Source organism: Balaenoptera physalus (genome assembly GCF_965194825.1).
Source record: "Balaenoptera physalus genome assembly, chromosome: 21".
NCBI lineage: Eukaryota > Metazoa > Chordata > Mammalia > Artiodactyla > Balaenopteridae > Balaenoptera > Balaenoptera physalus.
In genome coordinates this window covers 11,312,335-11,338,091 of record NC_138902.1, presented here as the reverse complement: position 1 = coordinate 11,338,091, position 25,757 = coordinate 11,312,335, and the positions used below count along the sequence as shown (strand labels likewise).

The following is a 25,757-nucleotide window of genomic DNA, read 5'->3' as shown; positions in this document are numbered from 1 at the left end:
CATCGCTAATCCAAAATCACAGTCTGAGCATCACTGCTCGGGGGCAGAGGGCAGTCAGTGTCCTGAAGCTTCATTCAGGTACTAAGTGTCTGTGCTTGCAAGCTCACTGCCAACTGGGCCAGGCTCAGGTTCTAGAACCTGGGACAGAAGGAGCCCTGAGAGAGCCGGGGCTGTCTGTGGGCCACCCCGCCGTGTTCTCTGCACGCACATGCACGTGGAGCCCCCCTTCCCTTTAAGCCCGCAGCTCTGTGTGCTCTTGGGTCAGTTCCCTCAATCTCTTCCCCTTTAGAAACAGCACCCCTGTTCTTTTTTTTTTTTTTTTCTAACATCTTTATTGGAGTATAATTGCTTTACAATGGTGTGTTAGTTTCTGCTTTATAACAAAGTGAATCAGTTATACATATACGTATATCCCCATATCTCCTCCCTCTTACATCTCCCTCCCTCCCACCCTCCCTATCCCACCCCTCTAGGTGGTCACAGAGCACCGAGCTGATCTCCCTGTGCTATGCGGCTGCTTCCCACTAGCTATCTATTTTACGTTTGGTAGTGTATATATGTCCATGCCACGCTCTCATTTTGTCACAGCTTACCCTTCCCCCCCATGCCCTCAAGTCCATTCTCTAGTAGGTCTGTGCCTTTATTCCCGTCTTGCCCCTAGGTTCTTCATGACTTTTTTTTTTTTCCTTAGATTCCATATATATGTGTTAGCATATGGTATTTGTTTTTCTGACTTACTTCACTCTGTATGACAGACTCTAGGTCCATCCACCTCACTACAAATAACTCAATTTCGTTTCTTTTTATGGCTGAGTAATATTCCATTGTATATATGTGCCACATCTTCTTCATCCATTCACCTGTTGATGGACACTTAGGTTGCTTCCATGTCTGGGCTATTGTAAATAGTGCTGCAATGAACATTTTGGTACATGACTCTTTTTGAATTATGGTTTTCTCAGGGTATATGCCCAGTAGTGGGATTGCTGGGTCGTGTGGTAGTTCTATTTTTAGTTTTTTAAGGAACCTCCATACTGTTCTCCATAGTGGCTGTATCAATTTACATTCCCACCAACAGTGCAAGAGGGTTCCCTTTTCTCCACACCCTCTCCAGCATTTATTGTTTGTAGATTTTTTGATGATGGCCATTCTGACCAGTGTGAGATGATATCTCATTGTAGTTTTGATTTACATTTCTCTAATAATTAATGATGTTGAGCATTCTTTCATGTTTGTTGGCAATCTGTATATCTTCTTTGGAGAAATGTCTATTTAATTTGTATGGAAACACAAAAGACCCCGAATAGCCAAAGCAATCTTGAGAATGAAAAACGGAGCTGGAGGAATCAGGCTCCCTGACTTCAGACTATACTACCAAGCTACAGTAATCAAGACAGTGGTACTGGCACAAAAACAGAAATATAGATCAATGGAATAGGATAGAAAGCCCAGAGATAAACCCAGGCACATATGGTCACCTTATCTTTGATAAAGGAGGCAAGAATATACAGTGGAGAAAAGACAGCCTCTTCAATAAGTGGTGCTGGGAAAACTGGACAGGTACATGTAAAAGTATGAAATTAGAACACTCCCTAACACCATACACAAAAATAAACTCAAAATGGATTAAAGACCTAAATGTAAGGCCAGACACTATCAAACTCTTAGAGGAAAACATAGGCAGAACACTCTATAACAAAAATCACAGCAAGATCCTTTTTGACCCACTTCCTAGAGTAATGGAAATAAAAACAAAAATAAACAAATGGGACCTAATGAAACTTCAAAGCTTTTGCACAGCAAAGGAAACCATAAACAAGACCAAAAGACAACCCTCAGAATGGGAGAAAATATTTGCAAATGAAGCAACTGACAAAGGCTTAATCTCCAAAATTTACAAGCAGCTCATGCAGCTCAATATCAAAAAAACAAACAACCCAATCCAAAAATGGGCAGAAGACCACTGTTCTTTTGCCCTCCACTTAAACTTGACGTTCAGGTTCTGCCCTCAGCCTTGGTTATTCTCTAACTCGACGCCCTGGGGGTATGTTGGAGTGAGGAGCTTTTTCGAATGCCCCGGCCTGTCCTCCCTCACTGGGGCTGTGAACAGACTGCGGGTCAGGACAAGGTGGCTTCGTCCTCACCACTGTGAAGGCTACTTGACACTAGCTCGGGGCGACAGTGACAGCAGTGCTGGGCCGGGCTGCCCAGCCTGGGTGGCACGGAGGAGAGGGGTGCCTGTGCTCCGACCGGGCATTCTCCCCAGTGCAGCAATCAGACGCGCTCCCTCCCTCGGGAGTATAAAATGTAAGGGCACAGAGAGGCCCTCATAGTGTGATGCTGACGGTGGCCCATCACACGGAGGAGATGTCCGGCATGTTCACGCCTGCTGTGTGCGCTTTTACCCCTCCCTCCCCCGGAGAGATGGCCAGGCAAGCTCCCGGCTGGCGGTGAGAGGGGCGTGTGCTCCCTTCCTCGCCCTCGAGCTGCTTCTCATCCCTCACCGCCCACCGCGCCTGTCTTCCTTCCTGGACGGCTGAGCCTCTCCGGACCTTTCCTGCGAGCGGCCTGTCAGACGCCTCTTCTCTGCTATTCTGCCGGCATCTAAAAGGCGCCATTTCCCAATGGAACCAGTGCTCTCACTGCCACTCTGCGCTGGGAATCTTTGCCAAATTTCTGCCTCTTCCATGAAAGCTTTCCTTCCCCAGGCTCCTAGCGTCTAGAAACATTTCCCCCGGCGGCGGCAGTCACATCCTACGGCAGATTTCCTTTCCCGACTCCCCCTGAAGATGAGCTCCCAGAGACCAATCCTGTCCTCTTACCCTCTGTCCTCTTACCCTCTGTCCTTTTACCCTTCTGTCCTCTTACCCTTCTGTCCTCTTATCCTTCTGTCCTCTTACCCTTCTGTCCTCTTACCCTCTGTCCTCTGTCCTCTTACCGTCTGTCCTCTAACCTCCTGTGGCCAGGCCAGCACTTGGCACGTGATGGGCGCACAGTGGTCATTTACTGAATGAAGAAAGTGAGCCGTCAGGCGGGTGGGCCTGGTTTGGAGTTTCTGCATCCGGATTGAGGTCCTCCTTTGGCAGGTACTCATAGTTATCTGTGGCCATCAAAGCAGCACAGATAATTCCTGACATTTCTAGCAACTCTTTGAATTATGACATAATGAACATTCCATGAGGTGACTTCACTGCTGCAATTTAAAAACTTCTGGAAAGAGGGCCATGACCGCAGTTACATCTGACCCCACTGGGTGCCGCTGTTGTCGCTGCCCATGGAAGATGGTGGCCCGGGGGTGGGGTCCCTGCCTTCTGCCCTGGAGGTCAGTCTGTCTCCTTCCTTTTGCCCTCCTCCCTCCCTTCCCCAACACCTCCCAACTCAAAGTTTGGAATCTACTTTTCGGGTTTGGTTTAACCTCTGAATTTCAGGCCCTGGGGAACAGGCAGCAAATCCATCCTGCTCTGGCTCTGTTCATGGTCTCATTTTGTTCCAGGCATTGGAGATTGAGAGCAGTTGCTCACCCTTATTGAGTCTGAAATTCCCTACTTAAAATCAGATTTAATTCCTCGTGTTTCTTTATAAAAACAGAATAACCCTCTCACCCTTTTCCTGGGCTTCCTTTCCAAGGTCTTAATCGTGTTCCTTCTCTGACCCTTCCTCTCTTGCCCATGGCACCGTCCTTTATCTAGAGACCACATTTGTGGACATGGTCTGACAGCCGCTGAACAGGAGACGGAGATCCAGTCAGGCCTGGGGCTGCTCCGTCCTGTTACCGTTGGGCTGCCTGAACTTTTTCCTCATCCCGTGCCTCAGTTTCCCCAGTGGCTGGCCAGCTCCAGGCTTCAAAGGCCAATGTTTCTAAAGGAATGGCGGTGGGGTGACGGAGTGTAGGTGATTTTTTTTCTTAATATGTTTCAGGGGCGTTTCATTGTCTTTTCAGTAATAAAGGATGATGCGCTGTAAAGGTATTTAGGAAGGTGACAGTCCGAGAACAGAGTTACATCCCCTCGTGAGAGTTTAACCACATTCTGCCGGCGTCCCCACGCCTGCAGAGAAGCCATTCTCCCCGTTCTTTAGCCTCTAGTTTTGCCTCGCTCAGCTAACCGTGGTTAATCCACTCCTTTTCTTCATCACCTAATTCAGTGCTGCCCTTCGAGCGCTCCTGTGGGAAATCATCCTTGAAAAGTGGAAGGAGAACAGGCTCCTGTTTACGGAGCCCTACTGTGGGCCAGGCCCGGAGCGGCCCCTCTCCTGCCACTGTCCCAGGGACCCTCACAGCCCGTGTGGTCCCATTGCCCCGTGAGGAACGTGCGCCCCGGTGCCCCCGGGAGAACCTGGAGGCAGTGGGCGGGGCGGCCTGCACACAGCCTCCTGTGAGGCCCCCCGCAGACCCTGTGTAATCTCCCTCAGGCGCCCTTTTCCTGTCTCCCTCTGTACTTGAATAAACTCGCTGATGCCACAGATCTTTACACTTTACCATTTTCTGAGGGATGAGATGGTTTTAAATCTCTACTGTGCAGCTTATTCTGAGGAGACAGGGAGATTTATTCTTTAAATTATCTTCTAGAAAATGAACAAATGTGTTTACGTATTTGCTCAGGAGGTCAGTTCATTTGGAAAAGCAGATAATGAAGTACAAGAACCTTGTCCTGGAGCTCGAGCTCCTTCTGCAGCCTGTGCTGCATGCAGGCTCTGCCCCAAGGGGAGGCCGTGTCCCCAGGTGCTCCTGAGCTGCACGCTGCTGTCTCTGCACAGCGCCTCTGGTGACAGAGTCACAGTAAGGTGCCAGGGATGCGGGAGGGTCCCTTGTCCGAGGAGTGTTTGCATTTTTAGAGGAAGAGGCTGATTAACTCAAAGGAAAGTCTATCGGGCATCCCCTCCCCTGGGGGAGGTGGTGGGAATCCCTCCTCTGCCCTCATCCCAGTCATGTAACAGGCAGGGAGGGGCAGTGGGGAAGGCTTGTCTCTGCACACAGCTTAGTCATTGCCTAGTCTCAGTGTTGTGGTCAGAAAAGATGCTTGATATGATTTCAATTTTCTTAAATTTACTGTGAATTGATTTGTGGCCTAGCATGTGATCTATCCTGGAGATTGTTACATGTGCACTTGAAAATGGTGTGTATTCTGCTGCTTTGGGATAGAATGTTTTATAAACAGCAATGGACTGGCCTGAAGGCCAGTGTTTCTGGACTGATTTTCCATCTGGATGATCTCTCCATTGATGTCAGTTAGGTGTTCAAGTTCCCTGCGAATATTGTGTTACTGTCAGTTCTTCCCTTTATGTTTGTTAATATTTGCACTATGGATTTAGGTGTGCCTATGTTGGGTGCATATATACTTACAATTGTTATATCTTCTTGGATTGACCTTGGATTAATCCCTTGATCATTATGTAATGTCCTTGTCTTCTGTTAAAGTCTTTGTTTCCATTTGTATGGAATATCTTTCTCCATCCTTTCACTTTAAGTCTATGTGTCTATATCTTAAATGATTCTCTTGTAGACAATCACTGAGGGCCCAGTGTGGGTGTGACCTTTGTCCCACTTCATATCCAGGGCCTCTGCCACCCTGGCTGTGGGGCTGAGACAGCAGCCTTTCTCCCAGGACACAGCTTGCAAACTGACACTGTGTCGTGCTGTTATTTTTCTTACAAAGTTTAGGAGGAAAGAGAACTTCTTGAATGCATGGTTTTAACAAAAGCAGGGACATGAAAGGCTTAAAATGCTATTTAAAAATCAGGGTGGGCAGGTTTCTTTGTGGAGAAGAACTGTTTACACCTGGCCAGCTCTCCTCACCTCTTACCTTCCTGGCTCCAGAAGGAGATGGACTCCTGCTGCAGAGACTGGAGGATTTTCCTTCTGAAGCTCCTGATGCTCCTCCACGGAGCTGGGTTCTTGAGCTGCTCGAGCAAGAAAGAAAGGAGATAGGACGTGCGTTCCCGCTGGGTCCTCAGCTCTGGACGTGTGAGCTGCGGCCCCAACTCCCCTGAGTCTGGCTGACTTAAGAGCGAAGCGGCAAGACCGAGCAGAGTGTGACGGTCCCTTTAACAAAGGTCCCATGGGGGACCAGCCCTCCTGGCAGACAGCTCATCACTGAAGGCTCAGTGTGTGTGAACGCACGGCAATTTCGGGATGCCGGGCTTTGCGGGCCATTCTTTCCTTTTCTCCCTCACGTGTATTTTCTACACAAACATGTACTAGTAGTAAAATAAGAGAAAAAAAGGTATTTGAAAAATAGAAATAAACAAATTATAGCTTGTATTTTTGTGGAAACTCAATAAGAAACATTATATAGGTATTTAGAAAAAGACTTCAGAGGCAAACTTTTGAGGGGCATGTTTTTATTATAAATTTAATATGGTTGATTAATGAAAAATCACAATGAAGTACCGAGAAAATGTTTGTCAATATAAAAGTTTTAGCAGCATTTCCATAGTTTCAGGCTCTAGCATTAGTCACACTTCCTCCCGCTATCGAAAAAGAAGACGCCGGTGGGGCTCCAGCAGAACATGGCGCTGCTCCACCTAGTGAAGGCCTCAAGGAAACCCTCAAGTCCAGTGTACTAACAGCTCAGCCCTCCCCACTCCTGAGCTTCCAGGATGTCAAAGCACTTGCCTCCGTGTCTGAGGTTAGAGGGCCATCCTTCAGGCTGCAGGGGAGGAGGGGGCGGAAATTTAAACTGGACTTGATATGTAGTGTCAATCACGCGTCCTCGCCGCCGTACCTTCTCTGCACTGACAACAATGAAGGGCCAAGATCTGGCACGGGGCAGCGGTGGCAGCGTGGTGGCGGGGACGGGGAACAGAAGTGGGACGTGCACGTGCTGGGGGCTGGTGCCTCACCATACACCCTGCCCCAGGGCAGGTCAGAGCATGGCGGTCCTGCCGCATCCCAGGCTAATGGTAGGATTAGTGAGAAGGGGAGACAAACAGTATGAAAATATAATACTGGCAAACTATTCCCCTGCTTCTTTGGTACTTTCCAAACTTCTCTGATCAAAAAAGGATAAGGGAAGCACACCATTAAAAAATTACAGTTTTAAGTATTTACAGAAGCAATTATGATATATTACATAATCAATACACAGTATATGAACAAATTCTTCAGTGAAAGCACTTGTGAACTCCTGTTCCAGTATTCAATAGCACACTGACACACGTACACCTTCCCAAATGGGTATCACCCATCCTGTATCTCACTTACGTTACAGTATATGAAATGGGAAAAAAATACCATTTTCCAATCTACACTTTCCTTTTCAAAGGTTCTTAAAATTTGCCACTGAAATCAGTATGTACAAAGATTTGTTGAATATCGAATTCTAGGCAAGTGTCTCCACTCCCATTTCGAGTATGTCTGAAATAGCACTACTTATTATTCTATGTATACCATATATATTTAATATATAAGTAACCGCACCATGTTCTATCACCACGATACCAGTTTAGTGCACATGATTATGTCCAGTAGTCAAGTTAGCTCTGGAGGACGACTCTACACCTAGGTGGGCAGTGTGGTGTGGAACATCACAGAGGGTCGTGGAGGCGCAGGCGGGAGACAGCACGCAGCGCCCACACGCAGCCCGGCCCATCCCTTGTTTACCGGCTGGAAGAGGACCGGTCACACGAACGGAAGGATCCCGTACACGAGCAGAGCCATGACAGCAGCACTGAACAGCCCCGCTACGGGCACGGTCACGAACCAGGCCACAAAGATGTTCCGGAAGAGGCGCCAGTCCACGGCCTTCCGCGAGCGAATCCAGCCCACGGCCACCACCGAACCCACCTGGAGGGGCACAGGCGTTTCAGAGTCAAACCAGAGGCGAGACACAGTCTACACACTCGACCGATGTTAAATGGCTAATCTCAGAAATAAACTACACCACAGGATTCCCAATTCTTCCCCCTAAATTGGGTAAAAGCTTTTTAAAATACTTTTTAGATTTTAGGTACAATTATTTTAGGATTATTCCATTCAGAATATGGTTCTGATGCACTTTTCCACCTGTATTCTGCTCTATTTGAGTGGAAACATAGCCAACCAAATGTTTTCTATTGCCCCTGCACTTTATCAACTAGCAATGACCGCCCTCGTTTTAAAGATTACCCAGGCAGGATACTGCTTATTACAGTACGTGAGCCTGCTATAAGTACACAAGGAAATGGCAATAAAGTATCCTTCTCCTGGAATAACAGCATCATAAAATGTTGGAGCTGGAGACCTCTGCAAATATCTAATCCATCTAATCCCCGTGGCTTAGTTTGCAGAGAATAAAACATTTCCAGAGGGTTTCGGGCATGAGGAGATTTGTAAATCACGGCAGGTTGACAACTAGAACTGAGGCCTCTTGATCTTAAACTGGTTTTCTCCACTATCTCCAACTGCCTTGCAGTCCTTGTACTTTAGCTGATTAAAAAATTAATTAACTAAATGGAGCATAAATATAATTGGATCTAAACTGTCAATCATGCCTCACAAAATGATAGAGATACTTGAAAATCAGAACATTAACCTGGATTAAGATATTCTTCTGCACACTCGCAGTTCATTTTGTGATTTGTTGAAAATGTACAAGGGAAAACCCCACAACTTTAAGTATCTAAAAATGGAAATCATGAGAAAGTACAAAGCCTGTAGCATCTCACGCCTCACTCAGGCTCTGGTGAAGCTCAGAGACGGGCCCTTGACGGTGCCCTTGGCCCCTGAAGATCTCCAGGAAACAGGCTTCGTCTCTACTGACCCACAAATACTTCAGAGTCAGAAGGGGCCAATGAGGTTCAAAGAGCAACTGGGGTCTATTCTGGGGTCGACAGAAAAAATAAAATCCAACACTTTACTTGTTGATGGAAGCAAACTGGAACACCAAAACCAGCAGCATATTTAAAGGCAGTTAATCTGACATTTTGACAACCCAAGCCGTGATTAACCAGCGATTCCATACATGTCCAGGTAGCGACGAACAACCCATCGAAGGGGCATCAAAACGATCATTCTGTGTAAACTCCTTGTCTATAACCAGTGTCCTGCACGAACCTGCTCATCCTGCCTAGCTGTTCCCAGCACACGCCAGACAATCGAGACTTTTCTACCGCAAAAGGACTAGCTAGGCTCTGCTGGTCCTCGAATATGGTCAGATCCACTAACGCTAGTTTCCGAGATTAGACTCTCCTTGCTACCATCCCTCCAGGGCCTGTCCCTCTTCAGCGCACTTCAGCTCGGCTCACACACAGAGAACGTGCTCAAGTTTCAAGGTTATCTACGCCCTCTTCCTCTGTTAAAACATTTTTCTTAAAAAAGCATAAAAGTAATATAATCATATTATAGCAAGTTTATGTAATAGGAGTGGACACTTACCCCCTACTAGCGGGTTACCCCAAAACACCACTATTGTCATGTTTATATATCCCTTTCTACTACTGTTTATAAATATACCTTTATTTGTAAACAATAGGGTACACTTCTATTTCCTTTCTTTAAGAAAATAAGCATCTTCCCATAGTGCTCACAGCCTTCATGAGTATCATGTAAAATGGTACCCCCTTTAGGTGGATGTACCTTAATTTATTTAAACACTTCCAATTTGCCTCTAATTTTTCCCTATTAGAAATAATTTCATGATTAATATATTCATTCATATAGCTTATATTTAGGCTTTAAAAAATAATATTCCCTGAAACGGATTATTAGTTACAGGGGGCATTTTAAAAATATCTTGAAATAATGTGGAAACTTAGAGAAAATCTGCAACAACTCTCACACACCCCTTACGCAAATTCACCAATTTTTAATATTTTGCCACAATCATGAAGAAACATTTTAATACCACTGAAATATCCTGTTCCTCACCAACTGCCCGCCCACGCCTCCCCCCAACTTCTGCTAAAGATTTAGCAATCCAATCTTTATTACAGGGGTTGCAAAGTGGTGATTTACCAACTCCTTTCCCATGTTATCAGATGGAATGTTACTTTGAGAAAGAACTCTTTCCTCTCCTAATGCATTTTAGGATCTTGATACCTACTGCCAAATCAGTTGTAAATGTACAAGGGCATCCATAATCTGTGAATTTCAGCACACTATAACAATCCTGTAAATTGTTCTCCTTTTGCTAATCAATCAACAAAACGTGTTACTGTTGCTTTTATTTGCATATCTTTAATTACTACTAAGGCTGAACTTTATTTATATATCTAATTTTACTCCCTCTAGTCTTTAGATATAAAAATTGTCCCTTCCATAAAGATGCAAAACATGACACCAAAATATAAAACATGGGAGATGGGGGAGGAGTAAAAAAACGTAGAGCTCTTAGAATGTGTTGGAACTTCAATGACTATCAGTTTAAAACAAGTAGATATAGGTTGATGTATATGAACTACATGATAACCACAAATCAAAAACTTATACACAAAAAGCAAAGAGAAAGGAAACTCAAGCATAACACTAAGGAAAATCATCAAACTATAAGGGAAGAGGCTAAAAGAGGAAGAAAAGAACAAAAGAACTACGAAAACAACCAGAAAACAAACAAAGTGGCAATAAGTACATACCTATCAATGATCACTTTAAACATAAATGGACTAAATGCTTCAATCAAAGACACAGGACGGCTGAATAGATTAAAAAAACAAGACCCATCTATATGCTGCCTACAAGAGACTCACTTTAGAGCTAAAGACACCCATAGACTGAAACTGAAGGGATGAAAAAAGGTATTCCATGCAAATGGAAATGGAAAGAAAGCTGGGGTAGCAATACTCATATCAGACAAAATAGACTTTAAAACACAGTCTATAACAAAAGATAACAAAGGGCATTATATAATGATAAGAAGGTCAATCCAAGAAGAGGATATAACATTTAGAGACATATATGCACCTAACATAGGAACACTTAAATATATAAAGCAAATATTAACAGACATAAAGGGAGAAACTGACAATAATACAATAACAGTGGGGGACTTGAATTCCCCACTTACATCAATGGATAGATTGATCATCCAGACAAAAAATCAGAAAGGAGGGCTTCCCTGGTGGCGCAGTGGTTGAGAATCTGCCTGCCAATGCAGGGGACACGGGTTCGGGCCCTGGTCTGGGAAGATCCCACATGCCGCGGAGCAGCTGGGCCCGTGAGCCACAATTACTGAACCTGCGCATCTGGAGCCTGTGCTCCGCAACAAGAGAGGCCGCGATAGTGAGAGGCCCGCGCACCGCGATGAAGAGTGGCCCCCGCTTGCCGCAACTAGAGAAAGCCCTAGCACAGAAACGAAGACCCAACACAGCCAAAAATAAATAAATAAATTAATTAATTAATTAAAGTTAATGGGTTATGTAAAAAAAAAAAAAAAAAAAAAAGACAGCATTGTTAAAAAAAAAAAAAAAAAAAAAAAAAAATCAGAAAGGAAACACTGGTCTTAAATGACACATTAGATCAGATGATCATCTATAGAACATTCCATCCAAAACCTGCAGTATATACATTCTTTTCAAGTGCACGTGGAACTTTCTCCAGGATGGATCACACAAAACTAGTCTCAATAAATTTAAGAAGATTAAAATTATATCAAGCATCTTTTTCAACCACAACAGTATGAAACTAGAGATCAATGACAGGAAAAAAAATGGGAAAAACACTAAACAACAAAAGACTAAACAACCTGCTACTGAAAAACCAATAGGTCAATGAAGAAATCAAAGAGGAAATAAAAAGATACCTTGACAGATAAATGAAAGTGAAAACACAACTGTCCACAATCTGTGGAATGCAGCAAAAGTAGTTCTAAGAGGGAAGTTTATAGTGATACAGGCTTACCTCAAGAAACAAGAAAAATCTCAAATAAACAACCTAACTTTCCATCTAAAGGAATCAGAAAAGAACAAAGCCCAAAGTAGCAGAAAGAAGGAATAATAAAGATCAGAGAGGGAATAAATAGAGACCAAAAAAAAAAAAAAAAAACAATAGAAAAGATCAGTGAAACCAGAGCTGTTTTTCTTCAAAAAAACAAACACAAACAAACAAACAAAAAAACCCTGACAAACCTTTATCCAGACTCATGATAAAAAGAGAGAGGGCACAAATAAACAAAATTAGAAATGAAAGAGAAGTTGCAACCAATATCAAACAAGCATAAGAGACAACTACAAACAGTTATATGCCAACAAATTGGACAACTTAGGAGAAATGGATAAATTCCCAGGCACATACAATCTTCTAAGACTGAGTCAGGAATAAAAGATCTGAACAGACCAATAACTAGTATTGAAACTGAATTCGTAATCAAAAAACTCCCAATAAACAGAAGTCCAGGACCAGATGGCTTGACAGAGGAATTCTACCAAACATTTAAACAATTAATACCTATCCTTCTCAAACTATTCCAAAAATTGAAGAGGAGAGAACACTTCCAAACCTGTTTTACGAGGCCAGTATTACCCTGATATCAAAACCAGACAAAGATGCTACAAAAAAGGAAAATTACAGGACAATATCCCTGATAAATACAGATGCAAAACTCAACAAAACATTAGCAAACTGAATTCAACAATACATAAAAAATATAATACACCATGATCAAGTGGGATTTATTCCTGGGATGCAAGGATAGTTTAATGTCCACAAATCAATCAACAGGATACACCTCATTAACAAAATGAAGTATAAAAATCACATTATCACCTCAATAGATGCAGAAAAAGCATTTAACAAAATTCCACATCCTTTTATGATAAAAAAATCTCAACAAAGTTGGTATGGAGGGAACATATCTCAACATAATAAAGGCCATTTATGATAAACCCACAGCTAACATCATACTCAATGGTGAAAAACTGAAAGCTTTTCCTCTAAGATCAGGAACAAGACAAGGATGTCCACTCTCATTACTTCTATTTAACATCGTATTGGAAATCCCAGCCACAGCAATCAAATAAAAAGAGAGAGAAATAAAAGGCATCCAGTTGGAAAGGAAGAAGTAAAACTGTCACTGTTTGCAGATGACATGATCCTATATTTAGAAAACCCTAAGGACTTCACCAAAAAACTGTCAGAACTAATAAATGAGTTCAGTAAAGTTGCAAGATACAAGAGTAATATAAAGAAATCTGTTGGATTTCCATACACTAATAATGAACTATCAGAAAGAGAAACCAAGAAAACAATCCCATTTATAGTCAAACCAAAAAGGATAAAATACCTGTGAGTAAATTTAACCAAGCAGGTGAAAGACCTGTACTCTGAACACTAGAAGATACTGATGAAGGAAACTGGAGACAACACAAATAAATGGAAAGATATCTCATGTTCATGGATTGGAAGAATAATATTGTTAAAATGTCAACACTACCCAAAGCAATCTACAGATTTAATGCAAAGCCTGTCAAAATACCCATGACATTTTTCACAGAACTAGAACAAACAGTCCTAAAATTTGTGTGGAACCACCAAAGACCCTGGATAGCCAAAGCAATCTTGAGAAAAGAGAACAAAGCTGGAGGTATCATGCTCCTTGACTTCAGACTACACTATAAAGCTACAGTAATCAAAATAGTATGTTACTGCACAAGAACAGACAAACAGTTGAATGGAACAGAATAGACAGCCCAGAAATAAACTCACGCACTTATGGTCAATTAATCTATGACAAAGGAGGCAAGAATATACAATGGGGAAAAAACAATCTCTTCAATAAGTGGTGCTTGGAAAACTGGACAGCTACATGTAAAATAATGAAATTAGGACATCTTCTCACACCATATACAAAAACTCAAAATGGGTTAAAGACCTAAATGCAAGACCTAATGCCATAAAACTCCTAGAAGAAAACAAAGGCAGTACGGTCTTTGACATTGGTCTTAGCAATATTTTTTTGGATACGTCTCCTCAGGCAAGGGAAACAAAAGCAAAAATAAACAGGACCTAATCAAACTAAAAAGCTTTTGCACAGTGAAGGAAACCATCAACAAAATGAAAAGGCAACCTACTTAATGGGAGAAGATATTTGCAAATGATATGTCCAATAAGGGGGGAATATCCAAATATATAAACAATTCATACAACTCAATATATAAAAAGAAACAACCCAATTAAAAAATGGGCAGAGGACCTAAACAGGTGTTTTTTCAAAAAGACATATAGATGGCCAGCAGGCACATGAAAAGCTGCTCGACGTCACTAATCATCAGGGAAATGCAAATCAAAACCACAATGAGACATCACCTCACACCTGTCAGAATGGCTATCATCAAAAAGACCACAAATAACAAATGTTGGCAAGGATGTGGAGAAAAGGTAATCCTGGTACACTGTTGGTGGAAATGTAAACTGATGCAGCCACTATGGAAACCAGTATGGCAGTTCCTTAAAAAATTGGAAATAGAACTACTATATAATCCAGCAATTCCACTCATGGGTATTTCTCTGAAGAAAATGAAAACACTAACTTGAAAAGATATGTGCACCCAATATTCACAGCAACATTATTTACATACAAGAGCCAAGATATGGAAGCAACCTAAGTGTCCATCAACAGATGAATGGATAAAGGAGAAGTACTGTGGCACAAGGGAATATTACTCAGCCATAAAAAGGAATGAAACACTGCCATGTGCAACAACATGGATGAATCTGGAGGGTGTTATGCTAAGTGACATAAGTCAGAGAGACACAAATACTGTATGTTTTTACTTATATGTGGAATCTAAAAAATAAAACAAATAAATATAACAAAACAGAAAGAGACTCACAGAATCGGAGAACAAACTAGTGGTTACCAGAAGGGACAGGGGTAGGGAGAAGGGTAAGATAGATGAAGGGGATTAAAAGGTACAAACCACTAGGTATAAAATAAATAAGTTATAAGGGTGCAATATACAGCGCAGGGAATATAATCAGTATTTTATAATAACTTTGTATGGAGTATCATCTATAAAAATATCAAATTACTATGTTGTACACCTGGAACTACTATATTGTAAGTCAACTATAATTCAATTTAATAAACACCAGCTAAAATAACATCATGATAACATAAGAAAAGTCTCTTCATGTATTTTGCCCATTTACATATTGGAATCTAAATGTGTCTCTTATTTGTTTATGTGGTGTTTAAATAAAAAATATTAACTCTGATATTTAATGCAAATACTTTCTCAATCCAGTATTTTGCTTTCACTTTTAAGTTTCTAATTTCATGCAATATAATATGCTACGCTTTTCTTCTGTGATTTATCCTTAGCTTGAATATTTAATTCTCATTTATTTTAAATTTTCTAAAATAAAATTCTACTTTATTCTAAATTTTAAAATAGTTTAAAAACATCAAGCCATCAGATATATGTTCAGGTATTTTGAGAACTGTGGGTCTACTTTTATTTTTCTAGGGTGATAGCCAGTTACTCAACTTCACTTATTGGTTAAAATTTTCCTGCCCCAAACTATATGCTCATATATACTAGGTTCTATCTCTGGTCTACCTACTTTTTTATACAAGTAGGTATACCTACTTGTATAAAATTTTTTATTATTGTGGTAAAATACATAATGCAAAATTTATCATCTTAACAATTTTTAAGTGTACAATTAAGTGGCATATAGATCCTCATTGTTTGGCAGCCATCACCACCATTTATCTGCAGAACTTTTTTGTCATCCCAAACTGAAACTCTCTGCCCATCAGCCCTCCTTCCCCCCCCACCCTCCTGCCTCCTGTTTCCTTATAACAGACTTCCTATGTGGTGAGGCTACTCCCTCTTCAGCGCTTTTCTTTGTAGATCATTTTGTATTCTTGCTAATTTAACCCACCAAATTAACTTTAGCCTTATTTCGGAAAGTTATGAGAAAAATTTGGTTGGGCCAGTGTTTGAGGACTTTCCCACCCAACGACACAGTGTGTCTCACATTCAGGTTTTCTTTTACCTCTGAGCAAAGCTTTGTGCCTCTTTCATGTACATCATTCACTTTACTAGGGTTTTCAAATGTCTCTTTGGCATGTATTTCAACAGATGACCGTACGTTGTTTTCTAATGGATCGCTGAGCCGTGTGATATTGAAGATGTCTGTAAACACCTATTTGTTGAGCCCTGTGAGGGGCCAGCCCTGCATAGGCACCAGCCCTGCCCTGTTCAGAGCCTGCATTCTGATAATCCAGAAGATCAGTGTGGTCCTGCTGAAATGTTCCTTCATGATATTGTTGATGTCATTTACTAGCATCTTAAAGTTTAAAAATCAACGTTCATATGTAAACACAGCTTTCATTGTTTGTGATGTTTTTAATCAGGTTTCGGTATTAGGGTTTTTCAGTATATGTTTTATAGACCAAACTGGAGAGTTTCCCGTTTTATTTTGTTTTTTTCTCCTATATTATGGAAAGTTCATATAACGTGAGAATTATCTATTCTTTTAAGACGGAAAAGATTAGCCAGTGAATCCATCTACAACTGGAGTCAGCAGTGCCCTCCTTTTTGCCTTTTCAGGTGAGAAGAATTGTTTTCGGAGAACTTCCTTAATTTCTTCCTATTGCTCTGGTCAGGTTTTCCACTTTTTTTCTACTTTTTGTGTCACATCTATTTGTCACGTATATTTTTGCAAAAAATAATTCATTTTACAGAGGTTTTCAAATCCTTAGCATACAGCTATATGGTTTTATATTTACTAATTCTCTCCCAAATCTGTTATGATGACTTTCTCCTTTCTAACTTAATTGCCCTCCCTTCCTTTTCTAAGAATTTGATGTTATTTTATTAGTAAACACTTTCCTCTCCCCTTTTCCTTCACTAGTTGTGTTTTTAAATTTATTTTGCTTTTATATCCTTCTTGCTGTTTCCTGAGAATTTTTGTTGTTCTGCACTTTTTATAAAATACTAATTGGAATGTTTGGTTCTTTTATTTTCCCTTTGCTCCATTAAAGCATGTAAATATATTAATTTTTATCTGAGCATAAGTTTGCTATGTATACACACATGGACACACAATTATTTTTTTTCTCTTTTCCAAGAAAGCTATAATTTTTAAACTCCTTGATTCAACTGTTACTTAAAAAGAGCATTTAAAAACGTCCAAGGGGATACTTCCTTTTTTCAACATGTATTTTTAGTTTAATTTATTTGGGATTAGAGATTCTGTAGAATACCTGTTCTTATTTTATAAATTTAGTTGTGATTTTTATCGTGGTCTTCTGAATTTATGACAAATTTTTATAAACGTTTCATGATACTTGACAAGAAGGCATAAAAATTTGGTATATATTTATTAATTATACTGCTATAAATCTATTCAAATCCTTTATATTCCTAAGTACTTCTGTCTTCTTCATTTGGCACAGACTTGGACACATTAATTTCTGAGTTCTAACAGCTTTTGCCTTATGTTTTTAGTTGTTATGTTATTTGGATCACAAGGGGCCCAGGGTCCCATGTCTTCACTACTGATGAGGTCTTTTGTTGATATAAGGTGGTATTCTTTGCTGCGTTCCCACTTGCCTCTTAATAAGTTGAGTGTGTTTCCAGATTAAGTCCATCACCAGGCAGTAACAGCAACAGGACTACTGAGAAGTAGAGGAACCAGACAGCATCGATATTACGAGTCATCTAAGGTAGCCCTTTCATCTTCCAGATCAGAAACTGAAACCTAGAGGCTAGTGGTCCTATTTGTACTTATTTTTTAAATTGAAGTATAATTGATTTACAATGTTGTATTAGTTTCAGGTGTACAGTAAAATTATTCAGCCATATATATATATTTTCAGATTCTTTTCCATTATAGGTTATTACAAGATATTGAGTATAGTTCCCTGCGCTATACAGTAAGTCCTCATTGTTCATCTATTTTACATATAGCAGTGTGTATCTGTTTATCCCATACCCCTAATTTATCCCTCTTCCTCTGTTACCCCTTTGGTAACCATAAGTTTGTTTTTTATGTCTGTGAGTCTGTTCCTGATTTGTAAATGAGATCATTTGTATCATTTTTTAGATTCCACATATAAGTGATATCATATGATATTTGTCTTTCTCTGACTTACTTCACTGAGTATGATCATTTCTAGGTCCATCCATGTTGCTGCAAACGGCATGATTTCATTCTTTTTTTATAAGCCTTTCACATTTAGCGGTGCTTGTTTACAGACACACTGGTTGGAGTTTTCAGGCTGTGTGTAAATGGAAAGCCCATCGCTGTCTTGGTCACTGCGGTATGCTTGGTGCCCAGAGTGGGAACAAACAAGCTTTACTTGAATGACAGGAATCTACGAACCTAGGAAAATCTGCAAGTCGCTTTTGCTTTGTTGAAGTTGTTGGTGGGTATATTTGTATACAGGGGGCCCATTGCAGATATTTTAGAATTCCTTCAGGTACTGGGCAGCCCTGGGTTACGAGGCCTGGGTTCCAGCCCCGGCCCACCCTGGGGGTCCTTGGGTAACTCCCTGAAACTCGCGGGGCCTGTTTCCTCTTCCTTCATCTTTAAGGTTCCTTGTGGCTCCAACAGGCCAGGACTAGACAAGGAGTTCCCTCTCCCACTGAGTTCTAGAGCACATGACAGTGGTTAATATCATCCGAAATTGACTTGAAGGCAATTGAATCGCTTCCACCACCTTAAAGAAGAAAAAAGAACTGATACAACCGTGTCTTACGATTCCATGGAAACGATTTCTGCCTACGTCTGTCCCCCTGTCAACTCCTGGGCCCCTGGGCCTACAAACATGGTTCGTGGACGCGCAACCTCAATGCAAAACCCACCGTGGAAACAACGAGACAACCAGGCCATGTGGAAGGAGGGCGAGCTCCCGCCGGGCACGCGTGGAGCGGCCAGGTCTGCGGGACGGGAGGCGACCCGAACCGCTGCCGGCGGGAAGGGCCGGGAAGGGCCGTCTGAGAAGGCAAACGCCCCCGGGAGACCCCGCCGTGACTCTTCCACCGACCGCGTGCCAAGCGCTGCCCCAGCTCCCCTCGGCCCCGGGTGACCGGGCAGGACGCACGGGCGCCGGCCTACCTTGCAGTGCGTGGTGCTGACGGGCAGCCCGACGTTGGAGGCGGTGACCACGGTGAACGCCGAGGCCAGCTCGATGGTGAAGCCGCTGCGGAGGAGACAGGGGACGCGTCACGGGCGCCGCCGGTGGCTCGCCGGCCCCGGGTGCCCAGGCCTCACCAGGACGCTCCTTGGGTGGACCACGCCCCAGGGCATCAGCAGAACCAGGGACGGCGGCATGGCGGCAACGTGGCACCAACGCTTGGCGTGAGGCTGCTTGCGGCCCTAAGGAGCCTCGTTTTCCCGGTATGTTTTCAAAAACCACACCCTGTAGGAGCTGGGTCAGAAATTACTGCTGAGCCGAAGACGGTGAATTGTCACGTCTAAAGTGGCGCAGGGAAAACGCTCTCATTTTTAAAACATGTACGTATCATAAAGGAGTGAATTTTTTCTCAGATCACTAATTTTTCTTCAAATCAATCTTATAAGAGAATCTTTCATTAAAATGACTTTCAAGGGGGAAAAGATCTCTTACAATAGGTAGTTTCAAGTTTTAGTTGTATTTGGAAAGTTCTCCTGTGAATTTGTTATTTAACCAATAGCTCTAAAGCAGTGGTCCCCAACCTTTTTGGCACCAGGGTCCGGTTTGGTGCAAGACAGTTTTTCCACAGGGGGATGGTTTAGGCGGTGATGAGAGCGGGGGGAGGGGGGGGGAGATGGTTCAGGCGATAATGCGAGCGATGGGGAGGTTGGTTCAGGCGGTAATGGCAGCGATGGGGTGGAACGGTTCAGGCGGTAATGCAAACGATGGGGAGGTTGGTTCAGGCGATAATGCAAGCGATGGGGAGTTTGGTTCAGGCGGTAATGCGAGCGAGGGGGGGATGGTTCAGGCGGTAATGCGAGCGAGGAGGGGAATGGTTCAGGCGGTATTGCGAGCCAGGGGGAGCGATGGGGAGCGGCATATGAAGCTTCAGTGGTTGGCTCGCCCTCATCTGCCGCTCACCTCTTGCTGTGTGGCCTGGTCCCTAACAGGCCGCGGACCGCTGCCGGTCTGCGGACCAGGGGTTGGGAACCCCTGCTCTAGAGGATACACACTAGAAGGACCATAGGAAACCACGTGGGAGTCTCCAAACCCCACCCCCAGGGCATGGGCACCCCTCCTGCCGGCTTAGCCCAGGAAGCAAAGGATGTAGAGTAAACCTTGAAGGGCAGCAGGGGACAGCTGCTTCCAGCCAGCAGGTGGAGCTGGTGAGTGGAGGATTTTCGGGAAAGGCAGGCCCAAGAACCCTTCTCTCCCTCCCCACCTCTCTCTGGACCTCAGGCGGGGTAAGGGCAGTGGGAGTGTGGGAGGGGAACGGGGTGTGGGCGTGGCTGCAGGTGGATTCGCTTTTTCTCTTCCCATCCCGCCCACTCCCGCCCTCACCTCCGTGCCACCGTGGACGGGGGCTGAGCAGTGCATGAGGGTGACGGGTGAGGATGGCGCATGGGGACCCCACTGCAGACCCGGCCGTGCAGAGAGCCGCGCTGGGACGTCCAGACACACCCACTCCGCGCCGCCCGGCGGCTTACCTGGACGGCGTGATGGGGGTGAGGTCCTTGCCCATGGTCTGTATCACTCTTCTCCCCCAAACCCAGAGGCCTGTACAAATTCCAACCCCTCCGTAAAACAGCAGCCAGACGGGAGTCACTGCTTCTTGTAGGACCGCACCTTGTTCATAAATCAGCCACAGAGCTACCAGGGGACCAATGGCATTACTGGGAGGAAAAAAGAGGTTAATTGTACAAACATCGTACATGCATACAGATAATGCTGTACATGACATGCAGGGACTTCTTGAGAACAGCCCGTCTGTCGCATTTGTGGCTTGCCTATGTAATCTACAGGTGATAAAAATGATTTAGTAACTTTTTTCGTTGTGGTTTAAAAAAACAGAAAGTTTACCATCTTGACTATTTTTAAGTGTACAGTTCAGTAGTGTGAAGGCTATTCACACTGTTGTGACACAGGCCTCCAGAACTTTGCATCGTGGAAATCTGAAACTCTGTACTCATTAAACAAGAATTCCCTTTGCCCCTGCCCCACCCCCGGTAACAACCGTTTAACTTCGTCTCTGAGTTGGAGTAGCTCTGCGAGGTTTCTCCGTAAGTGCAAGCATACGGTATTTGTCTTTTTGTGGCTAGTTTATTTCACTTAGCATAATGCCTTCAAGATTCATCCATGTTGTAGCATATAATAGAATTTCCGTCCTTTTTAAGGTGGAATATTCCACTGTGTGTGTGTGTGTATGTATACACACACACACACACACCGTATCTTGTTTAGCCATTCATCTGTTGATGGACACTGGGGTTGCCTCCACGTCTTGGCTATTGTGAATAGTGCTGCTGTGAACATGGGTGTGAAAATGTCTCTTTGAGACCCTGCTTTCCATTCTTTTGGGTATATGCCCAGTAGTAGGATTGCTGGGTCATATGGTAATTCTATTTTTAATTTTTTGAGGAATCTTCAGACTGTTTTCCACAGTGGTTACACCATTTTACATTCCCACCAACAGTGCACAAGAGTTCCAATTTCTCACATCCTTGCCAACACTTATTTTGTTTTTAGAGTAGCCATCTTAATGGTTGTGTGATTTGTTAATTTTTTTTTTTTTATGGCTGTGTTGGGTCTTCGTTGCTGTGCACGGGCTTTCCCTAGTTGCGGTGAGCGGGGCCTACTCTTTGTTGCAGTGCGCGGGCTTCTCATTGCGGTGGCTTCCCTTGTTGTGGAGCATGGGCTCTAGGCGCACGGGCTTCAGTAGTTGCGGCACGTGGGCTCCAGGGCGCACGGGCTTCAGTAGTCGTGGCACGCAGGCTCAGTAGTTGTGGCTCGCGGGCTCTAGGGCGCAGGCTCAGTATTGTGGCGCAAGGGCTTAGCTGCTCTGCGGCATGTGGGATCTTCCCAGACCAGGGCTCGAACCCATGTCCCCTGCATTGGTAGGTGGATTCTTAACCACTGCGCCACCAGGGAATTTTTTTAAAGTACTGAAAAATCACAAGAAGTGGACACAAGTTCTTTTTTTTCTTCCTTTCTTTCTCTATTTCTTTCCATTTTCACTGCCAGCACAGCTACTAACATTAGCTACCAATTTGGGGCAGCTGTGCCAGCCTCCCCACTATGGGATCACAAACATTACTGCTAATCATTAGTTCTCAGGCCCACCCCTTAAACTGGTTATTGTCACTCCCATTTTACTGATGAGAAAACTGATGCCAAAGTCATGTCACTAGCAGGAAGCAGAACTGGGATGTGAGCTGAGGACTCACTCAGGTGCTTACCCCTCCCCCCAGACCCCCTATCATCACTCAGGCCCTTGGCAGGCATGCACTGACTTTTGGGGGGGGATGCCACAGCTTTTTTTCTTTTTTAAATTAAGACTTTATTTCTTTAGAGAAGTTTAAGATTCATAGCAAAACTGAGGGGAAGGTACAGAGATTTCCCATATACCCTCTGGTCCACACATGCATAGCCTCCCCATCATCAACATCCCACCAGAGTGGAACATCTGTTACAACTGATGAACCCACACTGACACATCAGAATCATCTGAAGCCCATAGTTTACAGTAGCGTTCATTCTTGGTGTTGTACATTCTATGGGTTTAGACAAATGTATAATAAATGACATGTATCCATCATTAGGGTATCATACAGAGAATTTTCACTGCCCTAAAAATCCTCTGTGCTCTACCTATTCATCCCTCCTCCCCACCCCAACCCCTGATCTGTCTCCATAGTTCTGCCTTTTCCAGAAAGTCATATAGTTGGAATTATACAGTATGCAGCTTTTCATATTAGCTTCTTTCATTCAGTAATATGCATTTAAGGTTCCTGCATGTAATTTCATGGCTTGATAGCTCATTTCTTTTTAGTGCTGAATAGCGTTGTGTAAATGTACCAGTTTTTATCAATCCACCTATTGAAGGACATCTTGGTTGCTTCTATGTTTTGGCAATTTTGAGTAAAGCTGCTATAAACATCCATGTACAGGTTTGTGTGTGGATATAAGCTTATTAAGATAAATACCAAGGAGCACGACTACTGGGTGGTATAATAAGAGTATGTTTAGTTTTGTAAGAAACTGTCCCACTGTCTTCCAAAGCAGCTGTACCATTTGTATTCTCACCAGAAATGAATGAGAGTTCCTGTTGCTTCACATCCTTGCCAGCACTTGGTGTTGTCAGATCAGTTGACTGTCATATTTATGTGGGTCTATTTCTGGGCTCTCTATTCTGTTTCATTGATTTATCTGTCTATTCTTTCACCAATACCATGCTGTCTTGTTACTGCAGCTTTACTAGCAAGCTTGAAGTCGGGTAGTATCAGTCCTTCAAGTTTGTTCTCCTTCAATTTTGCGTTGGCTATTCTGGGTTTTTTGCCTCTCCATATAAATTTTAGAATCAGTTTATCAGTATCCATAAAATAACTTTCTGAGGTTTTGACTGGGATTGCATTGAATCTATAGATCAAGATGTGAAGAACTGACACTTGGCAATATTGAGTCTTCTTATCCTTGAACATGGAAAATCTCTCCATTTATTCCATTCTTTGATTTCATCCATCAGTTTTACAGTTTTCCGCATATAGATCCTGTACACATTTTGTTAGATTTATCCCTAAGTATTTCAAGGTGCCAGTGTACATGGTACTATTGTGTTTTTTAATTTCAAACTCCACCTGTTCTCTGCTAATATGTAGGAAGTGATTGATTTTTGTATATTAACCTTGTATCCTGCATCCTTGTTATAATTGCTTATTAGTTCCAGGAGTTTTTTTTTTTTGGTCAGTTCTTTCAGATTTTCTACATAGATGGTCATGTCATCTTCAAACAAAGACAGTTTTATTTCTTCTTTCCTAATCTGTATACGTTTATTTCCCTTTCTTGTCCTAGTGCATTAGCTAGAACTTTCAGTACAGTTTTGAAAAGCAGTGCTGAAAGGGGACATCTATGCCTTATTCGTGATCTTAGTGGAAAAGCTTTGAGTTTCTCACCATTAAGTATGATATTAGCTGTAGTTTTTTTGTATTTTTTATCAAGTTGAGGAGTTCCCCTCTATTCCTAGTTTACTGACAGTTTTTATCACGAATAGGTATTGGATTTTGTTAAATGCTTTCTTCTGCATCTATTGATATGATCATGTGACTTTTTCTTTTTAGCCTATTGACATGATGGATTACATTAACTAATTTTCGAATGTTGAACCAGTCTTGCATACCTCAGAGAAAGCTCACTTGGTCATGCTGGATAATTCTCTTTATACATTGTTGGATTCAATTTGCTAATAGTTTGTTGAGTTTTTTCTTCAGCGAAGTTCATAAGAAATACAGGTCTATAGTTTTCTTATAATGTCTTTCACTGGTTTTGGTACTAGGGTAATGCTGGCCTTACAGAATGAGTTAGGAAGTATTCCTTTTGCTTCTATCCTCTGAAAGAAATTTGTAGACAAGTATAATTTCTTCCTTAGATATTTGGTGGAATTCATCAGTGAACCTATCTGGGCCTGGTGCTTTCTGTTTTGAAAGGTTATTAATTATTGATTCAATTTCCTTAATAGATATAGGCCTATCAGATAGTCTATTTCTTCTCGTGTGAGTTTGGGCAGTTCTGTCTTTCAAGGAATTGGTCCATTTCACCTAGGTTATCAAATTGGTTATTCATAGTATTGCTTTTATAGTATTTTGTAGTATTATCCTTTTAATGTCCATAGGATCTATAGTGATGTCCCTCTTCCCTTTCTGATATTAGTAATTTGTGTTCTCTCTTTTTCTCTTAGTTAGCCTGGCTAGAAGCTTATCAACTTCATTAATATTTTCAAAGAACCAGCTTTTTGTTTCATTGATTTTCTCTATTAGTTTCCTGACTTCAATTTCATTTATTTCTGCTCTAATTCTTATTATTTCTTTACTTCTGCTTACTTTGGATTTAATTTGCTCTTCTTTTCCTATTTTTCTAGGCTGGAAACTTAGATTGATTTTATTATTATTTATATTATTATTATTACTTATTATTTACTGATTTTATATCTTCCTTCTTTCCTAATATATGAATTCAATGCTATAAATTTTCTTCTAAGCACTGTTTTTGCTGCTTCCCACAAATTTTGATGTGCTTTCATTTTCATTTAGTTCAAATATTTTAAAATTCCTCTTGATATTCCTTCTTTGATCCAAGTGTCATTTAGAAGTGTGTTGTTTAATCTCCACATATTTTGGGATTTTCCAGTTACCTTTCTGTTATTGATTTCTAGTTTAACTCCACTGTAGTCTGAGAGCACACACTGTATTAGTTCTACTCTTTTAAATGTGTTAAGGTGTGTTTTATGGCCCAGAACGTGGCCTATCTTGCTGAATGATCCATGTGAGCTTGAGAAAATGTAAAGTCTGCTGTTTTTGGATGAAGTAGTCTACAGATACAAGTTATGTGCAGTGGACTGATGGTTTGTTGAGCTCAACTATGTCCTTACTGATTTTTTGCTTGCTGGATCTGTACATGTCTGCTCTGTCTGAAATTAATACAGTTATTCCTACTTTCTTTTTATTAGTGTTAGCATGCTATATTTTCCTCCTTCCATTTACTTTTAACCTATATGCATCTTTATATTTAAAGTGGATTTCTTGTAGACAACATAGAGTTGGGTCTTATTTTTTGATCCACTCTGACAATCTTTGTCTTTTAATTGGTGCATTCAGACCACTGAAATTCAAACTGATTACTGATATAGTTGGATTAATATCTACCAGCTCTGTTAGTATTTTCTAT

The 25,757-nt window shown here is 42.1% G+C and overlaps 1 protein-coding gene across 8 annotated transcripts in view; it reads right to left on the bottom strand.

Annotated features, from left to right (window-relative positions):
- Window positions 1–6,322: 6,322 nt before the first annotated feature.
- SLC20A2 (solute carrier family 20 member 2) overlaps window positions 6,323–25,757 on the bottom strand; it is a 107,197-nt gene continuing 87,762 nt past the window's right edge. For all 8 annotated transcript variants that reach the window (XM_082444335.1, XM_082444337.1, XM_082444332.1 and 5 more), the window contains 3 exons: window positions 20,528–20,713; window positions 18,983–19,067; window positions 6,323–7,783 (listed from right to left, as the gene is read on the bottom strand). In XM_082444335.1, the coding sequence (XP_082300461.1) occupies window positions 7,619–7,783; window positions 18,983–19,067; window positions 20,528–20,713 (436 nt within the window). In that variant the 3' untranslated portion in view covers window positions 6,323–7,618. The remainder of the gene's footprint in view (window positions 7,784–18,982; window positions 19,068–20,527; window positions 20,714–25,757) is intronic.